Below are 15,719 nucleotides of genomic sequence, written 5' to 3'. Positions count from 1 at the left end.
CTTGTACCTGTAATCAATTTCAATGCATTTGTTGTGTCTACACCTTGTATCGTATATAAGTCACTTTTTGCTCATTCGTCAGTTGATCCACATTTCAGTGTTTTGTTTTGATTTTGAATAAAACTCCTAAAATACACTCATATGATTATAAAACACATTTCCCATAATTGGTAGTTTATTTTCAGTGTGTCTCTCTTTACTGTTATGAGTACAATCATCATCAAAATTACTACAATGTTAACAATCTGTGCTTAGAAGATGCCTATTTTGTGTCATGCAGTTTGTAGCACCATGGCATAAATTTTGCTTTTAATTCTTAGAGAAAACATTGGGTAAAATAGTAGTCATCTAATTTCGTAGCTGAGGATTTGGAGATAAGGGGATTTTTAAGTTCCTAGAAAATAATGATGGGCTAGTTTGGATTCAAAATTAATATTTTTGCCAATGATGCTACTACTTTATTTCATGTCAAAGTTACTTTCTCATTGTTCTAGTACTTTGTTTTTGGTAATATTTATGCTATGAATTAAGAAATTTAAATTGTATATTGATGTAAATGTATATTTTCAAGTGGATTACCAACACAAAAATTATTTAATTCACCATTTTTTCTCGTTCAATACTATGATGCACCAAATTCATACATATTAGGTTTTGAAACTTCCCTTCTAAAGTTAGGTATGAAGGGGGCTTTTATTTTTGTTTTTAATTTTTTTTTTTTTTGGTGCAGTACTGGGGATGGAACCCAGGGGCATTCTACCTCAGAGCTACATGCCCAGCCTTATATTTTATTCCTTATTTTGAAACAGTGTCTCCCTGAGTTGGAAAGGGCCTCACTTAAGTAGCTGAACCTGTCCTCAAACTGGGATCCTCCTGTCTCAGCCTCCCAAATGTTGGGATTACATGCATGCGCCACCATGCCTGGCTTGTGTTTTTTATATACTTATCTTTTTCCATGTGACTCAATTTATGTAAAAGGTTGAGCTGCTAACTTTCCACATAAAGGAATTCCAATTTACACTTTGAAGCTTACAGCACACCTTTGCTGTGGTGATGTGACATAAATTATTTGAATGACTTCTTTTCTGTCGCTTGAAAGTTTTCTCCCCACAGCTTTCTGCCCTGCTCACTCACACCCACACTTTCCTATCACTCTCATGAGAGGGGAAGTTGATAGATCACTGAAGGTTGGACAGAGACCTGAGTGAACATTGAGATGTCCTGCCATTTGGCTGACCCATACGTGAGTCTCACTCATCTCCTGATTCTGTATAGAACTCTATCTTTTCTTTACCTTCTACTGAAATTTGACTCATTATTTTACTTGGATTCTTTTAGTAATCCCATCCATAACCTTTCTTACTTTACGGTCCTGAAACTTGACTTACTTTCTCTTATTCTTTTGACTGATTATTTGTTTCTTGCTGCCTTCAGAGCCTTTGCTGTGGTATGTGTTTTCCCTGCCACTATGTAAAGAATTCCCACATCCTGTAAAGAGCCTGTGGACCCTTTTGTGCCTGTCTAAGAGAAAGAATTTAGCTGTAGTGTTCTTTCACTCTTTCTTAAACTGAACATGCTACATGGCTACTTTCACCACAGAGACTTCCCGTGCTGCTCTCCCATGTTCTGAGATGTCACTTAGTGGAATCTCCTTCAGACAGTCAAGCAGGAAAGAGGGTACAATTGACACTTTTCTTTGAGCAATCCTGTCAAAACACATTGCATTGCTTTCTTTCTATGCTCTGGCCATTTGAATGAGGGTCAGAGTGTGCAGCTGAAACTGGGACCTAATTTCCTTACTATCCTTTACCAGCTGTGTGTTTCTTCCCACATGAAAGAAGTTTTGCTGCTGCTGCTGCTGCTGGTGTGTGTGTGTGTGTGTGTGTGTGTGTGTGTGTGTGTGTGTGTGTAGAAGGAATTATCTCTGCATCCAAATATCCTTTACTCCATTTCATATTTAGTTGGTACTTTCTCCTTGGAATTGTTTGATGAGAGAAGGCATCTAGAGAAAGAAAAGGAAAATCACGAATGATTAAAAGACAAAATATTTCTGTATATTAAAAAATTCCATGTATTATATACACATTCACATGTATATATTATTTATTGTGGTACTGGAGATGGAAATCAGGGGCATTCTGCCTCCGAGCTAACCCCCAGCCCTAGTTTTTATTCTTTATTTGGAAACAGGATCTCATTGGGTTGCAGGGGACCTCACTAAGTAGTTGAGACTGTCCTCAGACTGCCTCCTGTCTCAGCTTCCCAAATTCTGGGTTTACAAGCATGCACCACCATGCCTGGCTTGTATATATTATAATAGATACATAGATTGATACGTGTGAGTGTATATACTCTTATTTTCAACTATCTCTGTACTTACAGTAACAAGCCCCAAGTTGGAAGATTATTTTTTATAAAATAATGCTATTTAAAATTGCCTTAAAATATTTTCCCATTGGAAAAATAGCACACAGATAATAAAATTCCAAGATTTTATAATAAAAATAGTGAAAGAAATATTTGATTATTGAAAATCTAGTTTAAAAGATTGTTATTTGTCATAAGTTTATACTTTGTCCCAATGCCTAAACTGTGTATTTTGCAGTAAATTATTTAAATGACTGCCCTGAATGAAATTATTTAAAGTCTCATAATTCATAATTCTATGTTCCTTCTATGTGAACTTTGTCTTATTTTGTCCTGTAATCTCCCTTAATATTTCCAGTACCTTATCTAATAATATCTTCTTTTCTTGACTACATTTTCCCAGTTTGCTTCTGAAATATCTGGTGCCCACAATAAAGTTTAAGTGGCATGATATTCAGGTAGCATGTTAGACATGATTAATTGGAGAAAGCTAGACAAGAGAGGCGTGGCTGCTCCACAAAGAATTCAGTGTTGGTGGGCTGCACAGCTATCGCCTCTGTCTCTCAGGGTGTCTTTCCAATTAGTGCCTTCTTCTTTCCAGGGCATGTTTTCCAGTGGCAGCCAACTGTACAAGTGACACTTATCCCCTCCACACTGCCCTCAGTTCTGTACCAGTCACTCACTTAGTCACTGCCGAAAGAGGGGTTTTATGTGTTACACTGCAGAAATAGTAATAGCATCAGCATTAGACAGTTTATTTGTTTAACCAGAAGCCCAAGAAATAACTATCCTGGCATACATACAAGAAAGTAGCTTTCCTGCAGTATCAATGGGAGGTCACAGTAATGCAGTATAATTTCAATTAATATTTTAGAGTACATGACACGAATAACAAGGACTGCACTGAGTGTTAACTCAGTTTATATTTCAATGAGAAATTAACGTGTAGAAATGGTTGTATGTCTCAGAGGATGTGAACAAAGCAGTCCAACATCATGGCCCACAGAATACCTGGCTCAACGCATCAGGATGTGTGGATGAATCATGTCTGCAAGTGACCGGCACTGGTGTTTATTTTTGGCAGGTGAGACCAGAATATTCCTAGCACTTGGAGTAGAATACAGGTACTGAGAGCAAAGTCCATTGCTTCAGGCATTGGAAAGAAGAGTTGCATGGGCTCATGGAGAGAGAATTCAGCTTTTATCATGACCAGGAATAGAGAACTTCCACACAGCGCAGTGATGCACATGACACAGGGAATCCCAGTCCAGAACCGCACAGACTCTCAGTCAGTCTTTCAATCAGTGTTAGCACCGAGGCCATGAAGCTGCCACAGAGCTCCACCATGCTGGCTCACAGCTCCCAAGCTCATAGCTTCTGATTCAGGCTGGTGTTAGCTATATTTCTTCTGTTTTCTGTTGTAAATTTGATTTATAAAATAAGAGATTGATTGTAGTGTGTGTGTGTGTGTGTGTGTGTGTGTGTGTGTGTGTGTATGTGTATTAAGGAATGAACCAAAGGGCATTCTACCTTTGAGCTACACTCCCAGCCACTTATTTATTTACTTATTTATTTATTTAGAAACAGTATCTTGATAGTTTGATGAGGGTCTCACGAAATTGCTAAGGCTTCCTGAACCTGCAATCCCCTTGTCTCTGCATCCCAAGAACTAGGATTACAGGTGTACCCCATCATGCCTGGCTTAATTTTGAGTTCACATAAAATTTTTCAGAAATTACTTATAAGCTATTAAGTATGTCTTAGAATGTACAATAAAGCTCCCTAAATTATTTAATTATTTATCTCAGGTTTCAGTTCTCTTTTCTCTCTCTCTCTCTCTCTCTCTCTCTCTCTCTCTCTCTCTCCTCTCTTTGTGTCTGTATCTAATTTTTATTACTTCTGTGCAAGAAAAACATACATTCACACCAAACAGGCGCATACATACACATACACACTCACTTATTAAGAATAAACTTTCACTTAGTCACTTTAGAAAGAGGACACATTTTTATTAATGTATCACATACAAACTATCTATTTAGGTAAGAATTAATCCATTGAATATGAATTTGATTTTCAATGATAATAGATAGATATATGGATTATAACTTATTTTTATGCCTTTATTCAGAAGCATCTATTCATTAAGTCAAGATGTTAGGTAGAATGCAATTAAAGGTGCATTCACTCTTTAAGAGTATGTAAGTACTAAGAAATGATGAAGCCTCCTTAGTCTTAAGGACACAGTAATCAACTGAGGCAAACATTTGAAAACTATCATGTTAAAACACATATATAAGATAAATATTGATACCATAATAAATTTTAACGAATGTTAACAACTGAAAATTTGAGCTTAAAAAAGTTTAATGCCGAAAAGATAAATGTTGCTACATACTATATAGCTGCAGTAAAATTTCTTGCTATCAAACTCTAATTTGTAAATATTATCATTTTACAAGAATAAAACAGGCCTTGCTATTATCACGTAAAATGCACCCTATCAAGATAAAAAATGTATTCCCAAATGATAAAGAAGCCATCAGATATGACACAGGTTTGGGATCCATCTGACAGTGAATTCAAGTGGATTTAGTGTAAATTGTTGAAATCAATAGTAAAAATACGTGAATGATACAAAAATTCCAGAAATGTAATTTCAGCAGCTGGATGGAAATCATAAGAAAAATGAAATTATTCTGGAAATAAACAATGAGATAAAATAAAATCAGATATGGAGACTCTTTTGACAAACTTATGTAAAGAAAAGAACTAGTGAACTTGAAGATAGTGCTGTTGATTAAAAATATAGATAAGATGGAAAAGTAGAAGATGGAAAAAGAGAGGAAAAGAAGAATTGGGGTAACAAAAAAGTAAGCAGGAGAGAAGAAATATTAGAAAAATAATAGCCATTTTTTCCAAAATTAATGAAAATAATTTACAACATAAACAAAAGATCAAAGAATAAAAAGGAGACAAGTATTAATATCAATAAATGCAGGTCTTACAACCCAAGGCTCATATCAAAGTTTTAAAAATCAAATTAAAAAATATTTTTTTAAATCCAGAAATGAAAAAAGAAAAATTCCAGAAAAAGCAACAAAGATAAGAATCACAGGATATCTTTCTTAAGAAACTATACAAACTCAGTACTCTGAATTAACATCAAGAAAAGAGTACAACAAAAAGGAAAATAGAAGCATTTGTCATAATTTTATAAACAAAAAACACTCCTTTTGAGTAAAAGCCAAATAAATATTTCTGTGTCAAATCTGAATGATTTCTCAGTACATATGTTCTCTAAGAAATATTAAAGGAATATCTTTACATAAAAACGATGAGACATAAATAGAGGTATACAGAGAGAAATGAATGTCAAAAAATCTAAATTCCACTTAATTTGTTTAGTTCCACTCATCTAATTTTGATGATCTGCCGATTTAGATTTTTAACTGTTTTTATTGGTGCATCGTAGTCATACATCCTAGTGGGTTTCAAGATGGTAGAGCACGCATGTGCCCATCACTCCGTTAGCCCTTCCTCATACCTCACTACCTCCCTCCTCGTGTCTGGCTTAGTGACTTTGAGGCGCTTGTGAATGCGCATCCTGTACTTTAGGGAATTTCCCTCATCCTCTCTCCCAGTCTTCTCAGTTAGTTTGCCTTATTCGCTCCTCTATGATCTCTCCTTGTACACATGGAATTTTACTCAGCCATAAAGAAGAACAACATTATATTATTTGCAGGGAAATGGATGAAACTGGAGAACATTATGTTAAATGAAATTAGTCAGCCAACAGAAAGTAAAAGATAGGATACTCTCTCTAATATAGGGAAGCTATGGAGAAAATGGGTCATAGCAGGATCTCTAGACAAAGAAGGGGAAACTGTAGATGAGCAAATAAAGTTAGAATATTTTAACCAGTCCATTTTCCTTACTATCTTATGACCAGTGGGAGAAGCACAGCTTTTCACCAAAGCGAAAAAAAGACCCATGCATTTCATTCTCCTGAGGGTGATGCCAGCCATGGCAGCACTTCCCCTTGTTACCATGAGCAATCTTCAGTGAGATTAAACAGGCTCCCAGGAGCCCAGCCTACAAAATAGATCCCATGTGCTCATTACCATTAATTCTTCTGCATAAAACCTCCTAATTTTCTGGCATCCCTGAGCGATTGCAATTTGATTTTCATGTCTAGACAACAGGTTTTGGACTAAATAATAGAGAATACATTTTCTAATTTGCTGTTTGTGGGAATCATGTTACATTTCTTCTCCAAAGCAAATAAACATCACTGGAAACTGAGAGATCACAATCCTATGTAATTTTTATAGCTCTCTTGGAATATTTTAGATCTTTTATTAATGTCTATCTTCTTCACCTCAAACTCCAACAGTTCCCAATTTGTTCTCACTGGATTTCCTGGCCTAGAAGTGAACTACCTGTGGCTTGCCATCTCTTTCTCCTTCATCTATGTTATGGTGTTCCTGGGAAACTGCATGGTACTCCATGTGATCCGGACTGAGCCCAGCCTGCACCAGCCCATGTTCTACTTCCTGGCCATGCTGGCTCTCACAGACCTAAGCATGGGACTGTCCACGGCACACACAGTGCTGGGTGTCCTGTGGGGGTTCCTGCAAAAGATCAGCCTGGATTCCTGCATCGCCCAGTCCTATTTCATCCATGGTCTGTCCTTCATGGAGTCCTCTGTCCTCCTTGCTATGGCCTTTGACCGGTACATTGCCATTCGCAACCCTCTTCGCTACTCCTCCATCCTCACTAATGACAAAATCAAGAAAATTGGGATTGCTATCTTATGTAGGAGTTCTTTACTCATTCCACCTGTCATCATCCGCCTGAGGTTCTTAAACTATTGCCGTCCTCATATCCTCTCTCACTCTTTCTGCCTGCACCAAGACCTAATTAGAATGGCCTGCTCAAACATCCGTTTCAACAATGTCTATGGTCTATTTCTAGTGATCAGCAACCTGCTGTTGGATGCAGTGCTCATCCTCATCTCCTATATCATGATCCTGCACACAGTGTTAGCCATTGCATCCCGGGAGGAGAGGCTCAAGTCTTTGCAGACGTGTGTCTCTCACATCTGTGCGGTTTTGGTTTTTTACGTCCCTATCATTGGTCTGACCATGGTTCATCGTTTTGGCAAACACCTCTCACCACTGGTTCACGTCCTAATGGGCAACATCTACATCCTTTTTCCACCTTTGATGAACCCCATTATCTACAGTATCAAGACCCAGCAGATACGGAGAGTCCAGAGGTTGTTCTCTCTGAAAAAAACTTAAGTCTTGAGATGCAATGTGAACGCATTTATAGGTCAACAAGTTAAGGAGGGTGACAGAAAGTAAATCAAAATAGATTTGAGTAATTCAAAATAGATTTACTATCTTATTTTAATAATATTTTTTACTTTTATAAATATTTTCTGCTGTACAATCAGCATTTATTGTGATCCATTTTAGAAATCAGATTTTGCATATACAGTAGACTGAGAATTTTGACAATTTACATGGCATATTTAATACTAAAATTCATAGTTTAATATATATTCATTTGAGTGAGGGTATTTTTTGATCCACCTGTTGTGAAATATGGAATTTAGGTAAATAAGACCCTTTAAGTGACTACTAAGGTAAAAATATTATATTAGTCCACTTCTACTATTATACTAATATATTTATTTTTTACTTATGGCTTCTGGTACCCAGTTAATCCACATGGTCATTCAATAGTGTAAGACCTCATGAGGATACTGATATATTTTAATAATTTACAAAATATTGTACTGATCAACAAAAAGATGTATCTTGATGTTAGATTTTCCCACAAATTCAGCAAGATTTTTGTCTCTATTCTGTGATCAGAAATTGATTTGGAAATATAAGCAGAGAGTATCTGACAAGGAAAAAAAATAACATAATTTTGTGGTTAATTTTATTTTTTATATTTTTAGGTGCTATAGTCTCATATCATTCCCAGTGATATGCCAATAACAACTTCCATTAGAACTCTTTTAGTTACTTGAAAATATTTACTTTGAATCCATATTTTCACCTTATTTCATTTAACTTTCTGTCTTAAATTTAAAAAGTTGTCTACAGGCCGGGTGTGGTGGCACACGCTTGTAATCTAAATTATGTGACAACTCCTGCTTTCTATACCTTCTTTCTTTTTGTGTGTGTTTTACTATAAAGATTTAAAATGGTTAAGTGACCATCATAAAATGTTTATGTTATAAAAAGTACCCAAAAATCACCAGAGTATCATAGGTTATAATAAAGTATATACATTAGAATATATATATATATATATATATATATATATATATACACACACACATATATATACATTTAGACTGAATGTATATATTTCTTCAAAATATTATTTCTACAATAATATGTATATAAATTACTAAAAAATTAAAAGCAGGCTTATTGAAGTATAATTCATACTTGTTAGATGTACATAAACAATGCAATTGGGCTTTGAAAAATATTTTTAATCACCAACATGATTGAGATATAGAATATTTCCATCATCCTCAAGAGTGCTCTTATATATTTTTTTCTTTTGCACATTCTCTCCCACAACCTCAATTATCTGGAAACCAGTTTTCTAATTTTTATCTTATAGATTGCCCTTTAAGGTAAAATCACATAACTAATTATTAGCAGCAATAATATTTATAATTTTTATTTCACTTACAATATTTTCATATTTGTGTTTATTATTGCTTGTATCAACAATTAGCTTTAAAATTCTTTGATTTTTCTATCCCTTTGTGTTATGTGCAGAAAATCATTATACCATTTTGCTGTGACTTTGAATAAAACTGTTATAAACATACACATCATATAATTATAAAACATTTCTCTAAAATTGATAGAATTTATTTTTAATGTCTGTATCTTTACTATTACACATATAAGAACACCCACAGTTGTAATAATTATGATAGCCTTAAAATAATAACTAGTTTGTACTTAATCAGAGTTCTGTAATATGCTAGCGTCTTGGATACTCCAGCAATTATCCTTGTTATTAATTCTAAGATCAAAACTGTTAAAAATGATAATCTTTCATTTTTGTAGCCAAAGATATTGAGATAAAGAAATTATAAATTACTAAAAAAATATGGTGAGGAGTTCTGGTTGCAGAATTAGCAATTTTACCAAGAATATTATGTCATCCTTATAATAATAATCATCATTATTTATTATTTCAGAGCTGTTTCTCCAATTTTTATTTCACAATTGGTGGTGGATTGGGCTATAAGAATGTTAATTTATATATTGATATTGATATAACTACATTTTCAGTGAATAACCAGTTGAAAACATTATTTAGTAGACCATTTTTTCCCCAGCCAATATACTAAATTCCTATGTGCTAGGTTTTGTACTTTATACTCTGTAGCTAGATGTAGAGAGCTTTTTTTTACTTTTGCATTCTTATTTCCAAGTGACCCTGTTTATGCTAATAATCTGAACATCAACCTTCCACTTAAATATCAATTAATGCTTTTGAGCTTAAAATGTACCTTTTCTGTGGTTGTAGAGCATAAACAAATTGAATATCCTTTTTACTAATAAGAAATCTGTACTAGACTATTTCTTTCCTCCACTGGTCTGTGTCCACTGACTCCACACCATTCTCCTATGAGTCTCTTTATAAAAAGGAAGCTGACATGTTTTTCAGGATGTAGTCAGAGACCTGAGTGAACATCTGATACTGTTGTTATGTCATTTGGGTTACACATTTGGAAAAATATGGTCTTGCTTCCTTACTCTGCATGATTTCCATCCTTTCTGTACCCTTTGTCGGATGTTGACTGTTTTTCTCTTGTATTTACTTAGTGATTCATCCATTACCTTGGCTTGCTTTATTTAACTATTTATGTATTTATTATTTATTTATTTATTTATTTATTTATTTATTTATTTAGTAGAACTGTGGGTTGAACCCAGGGATATTCCACCTCCATGCTACACTCTTACCTGTACTTTTTATTCTTTATTTTGAAACAGGATCTCACTAAGTTGAGGAGGCCTCACTAAGTAGCTGAGGCTGGCAGGTTTAAGAGTCATTGCTCAGGTTATCATAGCCAAGGTATCTCTCTTGACAACTTCAAAAGAGCTTTTGCCATGATTTGTATATTCCCTACAGTCCTGTAAAGAACTCCTGGATCCCTCTGTGCCTTGTGGAAGAGAAGGATTCCAGCAGTGCTCTCTCCCTTTCTTGGACTGAACACACCACATGCTCATTTTCCTCCAGTGCCTCTTAGCCGGCCATGTTCTCAGAGGTCATGAAAAGGAACTGCCTTCAGATACTCATGCAGCAAATAAGGTGTTACTGTCCCTTTGCTTTTAACTTTCCTGTCAAAACACATTGGATTTCTCTATTTTTCCTGGTCCCTTTGAATGAGGACCAGAGAATATGCAGCTGAAACTGACCTACCTCCCCATTGCTCTTTCACATCTGTGTCTCTCTTTCTCCAATTCATGCTGAGACAAGGTCTGCTGCTCTTTTATGTGTTTAAACTGAATGTTCTCTGCATCTAAAACGTCTTTCTCCCTACCATACTTCTCACTGGTACACTCCAAAAGGAGCACCTAATAATAGTAATGCCATAGGAAAAAAGAATAAAAGAAAAATAACAAAATATCTATATTTCAAAAATGACCTGAGCCTGATGTGGTGGCACATACTTGTAACCCCAGTACTCGGGAGACTAAGACAGGCTCACAGGTTCTCAGCCAGCCTCAGCTATTTAGTGAGGGTCTCCACAACTTAGTCAGACTCTGTTTCAAAATATAGAATAAAAAATAGGGCTGGGAGAGTAGCTAAAAAGGTAGAATGCCCCTGGGTTCAATCCTTAAAACTGCAAAAGAAAAAAAATAGAAATGATCCATATGAAGAATACATATTCGGATTTTTACATATTACATATACATATACGTGAGTGTGTGGATACTCTGTTTTCACCCATTTCCCTCCTTACAATATGTCAGAATGTTGTAAACCTCAACTTTTAAAATAGTCTTAATTCATTTTTGGCACAAGTTAAGCCTTTTTCACTTTAGTGCCAATCTCTGCATACTCCTGAATATGTTCAAACTAAATGCTATTGCTCTATTTATAATTTATTACTACCATTTATAGAATATTTCTAATTTCAAGACCTTAAATAAGTATTTTATGTCTACTCTCTTCATATAAAATCTTTTGCATAGATAAATTAATTTTCCTAAAAGTTTATAATTAAAAGCTGTGGATCAGATTTGATCCAAATCATATAATCTACCTTTCTAATCACAAGCCTTCTTCTTGTCTTTATGCTTAACCTGGATATTTTATGAATTACATCTGCATATTCAGGTTTATAGCAACATAACTTACAGGAGGCAAATTATGGAACCAACCTAGGTATTTGTCGACAGAAAAATACATAACAAAAATGTAATATACACACAATGGAAATTTTTTTTTTGTGGTACTGGGGTTCCTGGAAACCCTTCTACCTTCAGGCTACACTCCTAGCCCTATTTTTATATTTTTATTTGGAAACAGGGTCTCTTAAACCAGTGCGGCTGGCTTCAAAACTGCGCGATCCTCCTGTCTCCACCTCCCAAGCATGAGGATTAGAAGCGTGCGCCACCACGCCCGGCACACACAGTGGAATTTTACTCAGCCATAAAGAAGAACAAAATTATGTCATCTGAAGGACGGAACTAGTGAATATTATACTGACAAGTTTTAGACAGCAAGTTTCAGAAAGTCTGGGTTGTAAATTTTCTCTCATATGCAAAAACTAAAAGGAAAATAGGAAACAGAAAAGACTTTAGATAAATGAGAAGAGAGAGGCCAGTAGAATAGTGAAGCCTGGTGAAGAGGAGTGGTGAGGAAGAGGAAAAGGATTGAAGAGGAGAACCTTTCAAATAATCCTGTAGCAATATATGAAGGTATTGCTCCCTATCTCACTAACATGCATGGGGGATGGGACGGGAAAGGAAACACGCCAAGTGCTGTGTACATGCTCATTTGTATCACGTTGAACCTCACTATGATGTATGATTACAATGCACTGATAAATATTTTTTAAAAATAAAATTATCGCACTGAAGAAAATTGTTTTAATTTCCATGACTCTCCATGCATACATTTTACTTTAGCTGGGTTCAGTGGTACACATCTGTTATCCCAGTACTTGGAAGCCTGAGACAGGCCAGACTCTACAACATAGTGAGACCTTCAGCAGCTCAGACTCTGTTCCAAAAAGTGCTGGGGGTGTGGCTCAGAGATAGAATGTCCCTGGTTTCAATACACAGTACTATATATAAGCATACATATATAAATAAATAACATATTTTTATATATTTGTAAATATGTATATTTGAATTATTTGTGTATTTGTATTTGTATTATTTCACCTTACAGTCTTAACTAATGATTTCACTTTCTTGACTCCTGTAAGAGTTTCTATTCTGGAACAGATTCCCACAAAGTTTAAGTGGCAGGACATCTAGATAAATATAGAACTTTTTAACAAAATGTTATGTTGCGTCTCCTAAGCAAGAATTTTGAGCCTTCAGGGCCCTAAAACAACACTTACATGGCCCTGGAACCCACTAACTGGTCTTCTTCATGTGAGGGGTGTGTGTGTGTGTGTGTGTGTGTGTGTGTGTGTGTGTGTTCTAAATCCCTTCTTACTTTTCTGGTGCTGGCATTTCTCTTGGAATAATAACCTGCTAGCTCCTATTTGACGGGAACAGGCTGATTCTCACATTCATCATTGGCTCTCATCGTATTTCCTGTGTATACAATTGCAGGGATAGTTTGTTCCTTACTCTCCAAATTCCATTGTTTTCAAGATACACAGTTGGATGTTGGAGTTTCCTTTTTGAGAATTATTGCCTTTATAACTAGTAGTCCGTTTCTTTTAACTGTGTCTATTGTTTTAAATAAAGTCCTCTTGGTTTCTCATTCTATTTTTTATTTAATAGAGGGATCAGTTTATTTCAGGTGTTTTTAGACCCTCCATCATCCTGGAAGATCACTTTACAGTCACGTTGTATTTCATACATTTAGAGACAACATCCAATGTTCACTCTGTCAGAAGACAGGCTGTATACTTCATTTACCTAATCTCATCTTAAATAACTGCAACATCAGTGAAATTCTGGGTCTGGGCATTAAGATGTGAAGGCCTGTAAAGCATGGTGGCGCACACATGAAATCCCAATACTTGGGAGGCTGAGGCAGGAGGATCACAGGTTTGAGGCCAATCCCTCAGTTTATGAAAACTTTCCTCAACTTAGTGTGACTATGTTTCAAAAAATATATAATAAATAGAGCTAGGTATGTAGCTCAGTGGCAGAATTCCCTTGGGTTCAAACTCCAGTGTCGCACAATAAAATAAAAATATGAAGACTGTGGGGATCCTGACTTTGAAATAGGCTCCTGGTGAAATGGGAAGTCTCTGTAAGGTGTTGTGCCCTGTGTGACGGTGTTGCACTCCATCCAAGCCTATATGGCAACCCAACCCAAAGCTCCAGGAGGCCTGTGTTTGGTTTGTATCATGATAGTTGCTCATGCCATGGCATTTGGTAGAGCTGACAAGCTGTACAGAGCACAGATTTCTAAACTAATGTATGAAGGGGCGGTCAGAGCTTATGAAGGGCCTATATTCACAGGAAGAAAGCTCCAAGAATTCAAAACATGGAAATTCCCCAGGTGGTAATAAACAAGGGAAAGCTACCAGTATTATTTTGGCTTCTGATATCGACAGTTACAGATTACATTTGTGGGTGTTAGGAGAGGCAAGGTTTTATTTGTGAATGAAATTACTGGTAGTTTCCTGCCTTGTGACAAGTCTGAGTTTGTATCAGCACACAATGCTGCCCATATAATAGGATTTGGGAAGAATTTTTCTCTTTAAATTTTTTTTTGAGAAAAGTGGATATTGTTTTTATTTCCCCCTATATATTTGGTTGTTATATTCATCTATTAAATTTAACTGGAGCAAACTCCTGGTAGAAAAGTTTTCAATAGTTTTCTACTTATTTCGGAAGAAGCATTAGTAATTTGTGTGTGTATGTATGTGTATATATATATATATATATATTTTTTTTTTTGTGTGTGTGTGTGTATGTGTGTGTGTGTGTTACTGGGGTTCCTGGAAGCCCTTCTACCTCTGGGCTACACTCCCAGACTTATATTTTTATTTGGACACAGGGTCTCTTAAGCCAGCAAGGCTGGCTTCGAATCTGCACGATCCTCTTGTCTCTGCCTCCCAAGCACGGGATTACAAACGTGCGTCACCACGCCCGGCAGTAATTTGTGTATTCTAAGGAATATTTATATTTTGTCCATTTTACTGAATATATTTCAGTATAAATATAAGTTCAATCATAATACACCTTAATTATGTAGTTGGTGACGTGTATCTTTTCTTGATAATTTTGGCTAAGTTTGTCAGCTGTATCGATCTTTTTGAAGAAAAATGTGTAATATGAATCAGCTAAAGAAGAAACATATTCTACATGGATCTGTGTTAACATTGGACTACCACAGAAAACTAAATCATGAAAAAGTCCCAGGGCAATACTTAGACTAAAACTAATCAGTGGCCATATAAAAACTTATATGTTATAAGTTTTGATAACTTATATGTTATAAGTTATGATACACTTAATTTATTGTCCTCACTTCTGGCTTTTATGCAAAATATGAATTATTTCCACCAAACTTATTAATTATTATTAACTTAGGGTAACCACAGAGAGCACGGATCTTGATGTCTTGGACAACATACTAAAACTATGCTTCCCAAACAATGTATTTCAGAGCACAACAGCCTCATTGCTACATATGTCCACCCTCCTTGGTTCATGAACTTCATTTGATGACTAGAAAACATTTCTCAAGAGTTTAACTAATTTATAATGTTAAAATTATAGTGGTATTAAAATAATTTACTCATTCACTATCTTCACTGATACTAAATATAACAATGAGTGCATTTGTTCAAAAGATACCAGGAGAGATGTCCTATCACAGCAGGATGATAGGACTTTATCTTCAGACTATATACTTGATACACCTTAACCATTTTTTAATTTAAATGATTATGTAAATACTTTGAAGGACATATATCTAGAATTTTGAAAATAAGAGCAGATTGTGAGCTAAAAATTACATATATGTATAGTCATTGCTTACCTTTAACAGAAATAATATTCCGAGTGATAGGAAATTCTAAAAGTGAGCCGGGTGTGGTGGCACACACTTGTAATCCCAGCATTTGGGAAGCTGAGAAGGAGGATCCCGGT

General features: G+C 35.5%; 1 protein-coding gene across 1 annotated transcript; it reads left to right on the top strand.

Moving 5' to 3' along the window:
* Window positions 1–6,731: 6,731 nt before the first annotated feature.
* On the top strand, window positions 6,732–7,673 carry LOC308259024 (olfactory receptor 51V1-like; the record flags this gene model as incomplete). The annotated part of the gene is made up of 1 exon (XM_080689755.1): window positions 6,732–7,673. The coding sequence occupies one exon, from the start codon at window positions 6,732–6,734 to the stop codon at window positions 7,671–7,673; it is 942 nt and encodes a 313-aa protein (XP_080545881.1).
* Between the last annotated feature and the right edge of the window lie 8,046 nt (window positions 7,674–15,719).

This window comes from Muscardinus avellanarius (genome assembly GCF_963383645.1).
Source record: "Muscardinus avellanarius genome assembly, chromosome: 1".
NCBI lineage: Eukaryota > Metazoa > Chordata > Mammalia > Rodentia > Gliridae > Muscardinus > Muscardinus avellanarius.
The sequence above is the reverse complement of the archived record's forward strand: the minus strand, read 5'-3'. Positions and strand labels throughout refer to the sequence as shown.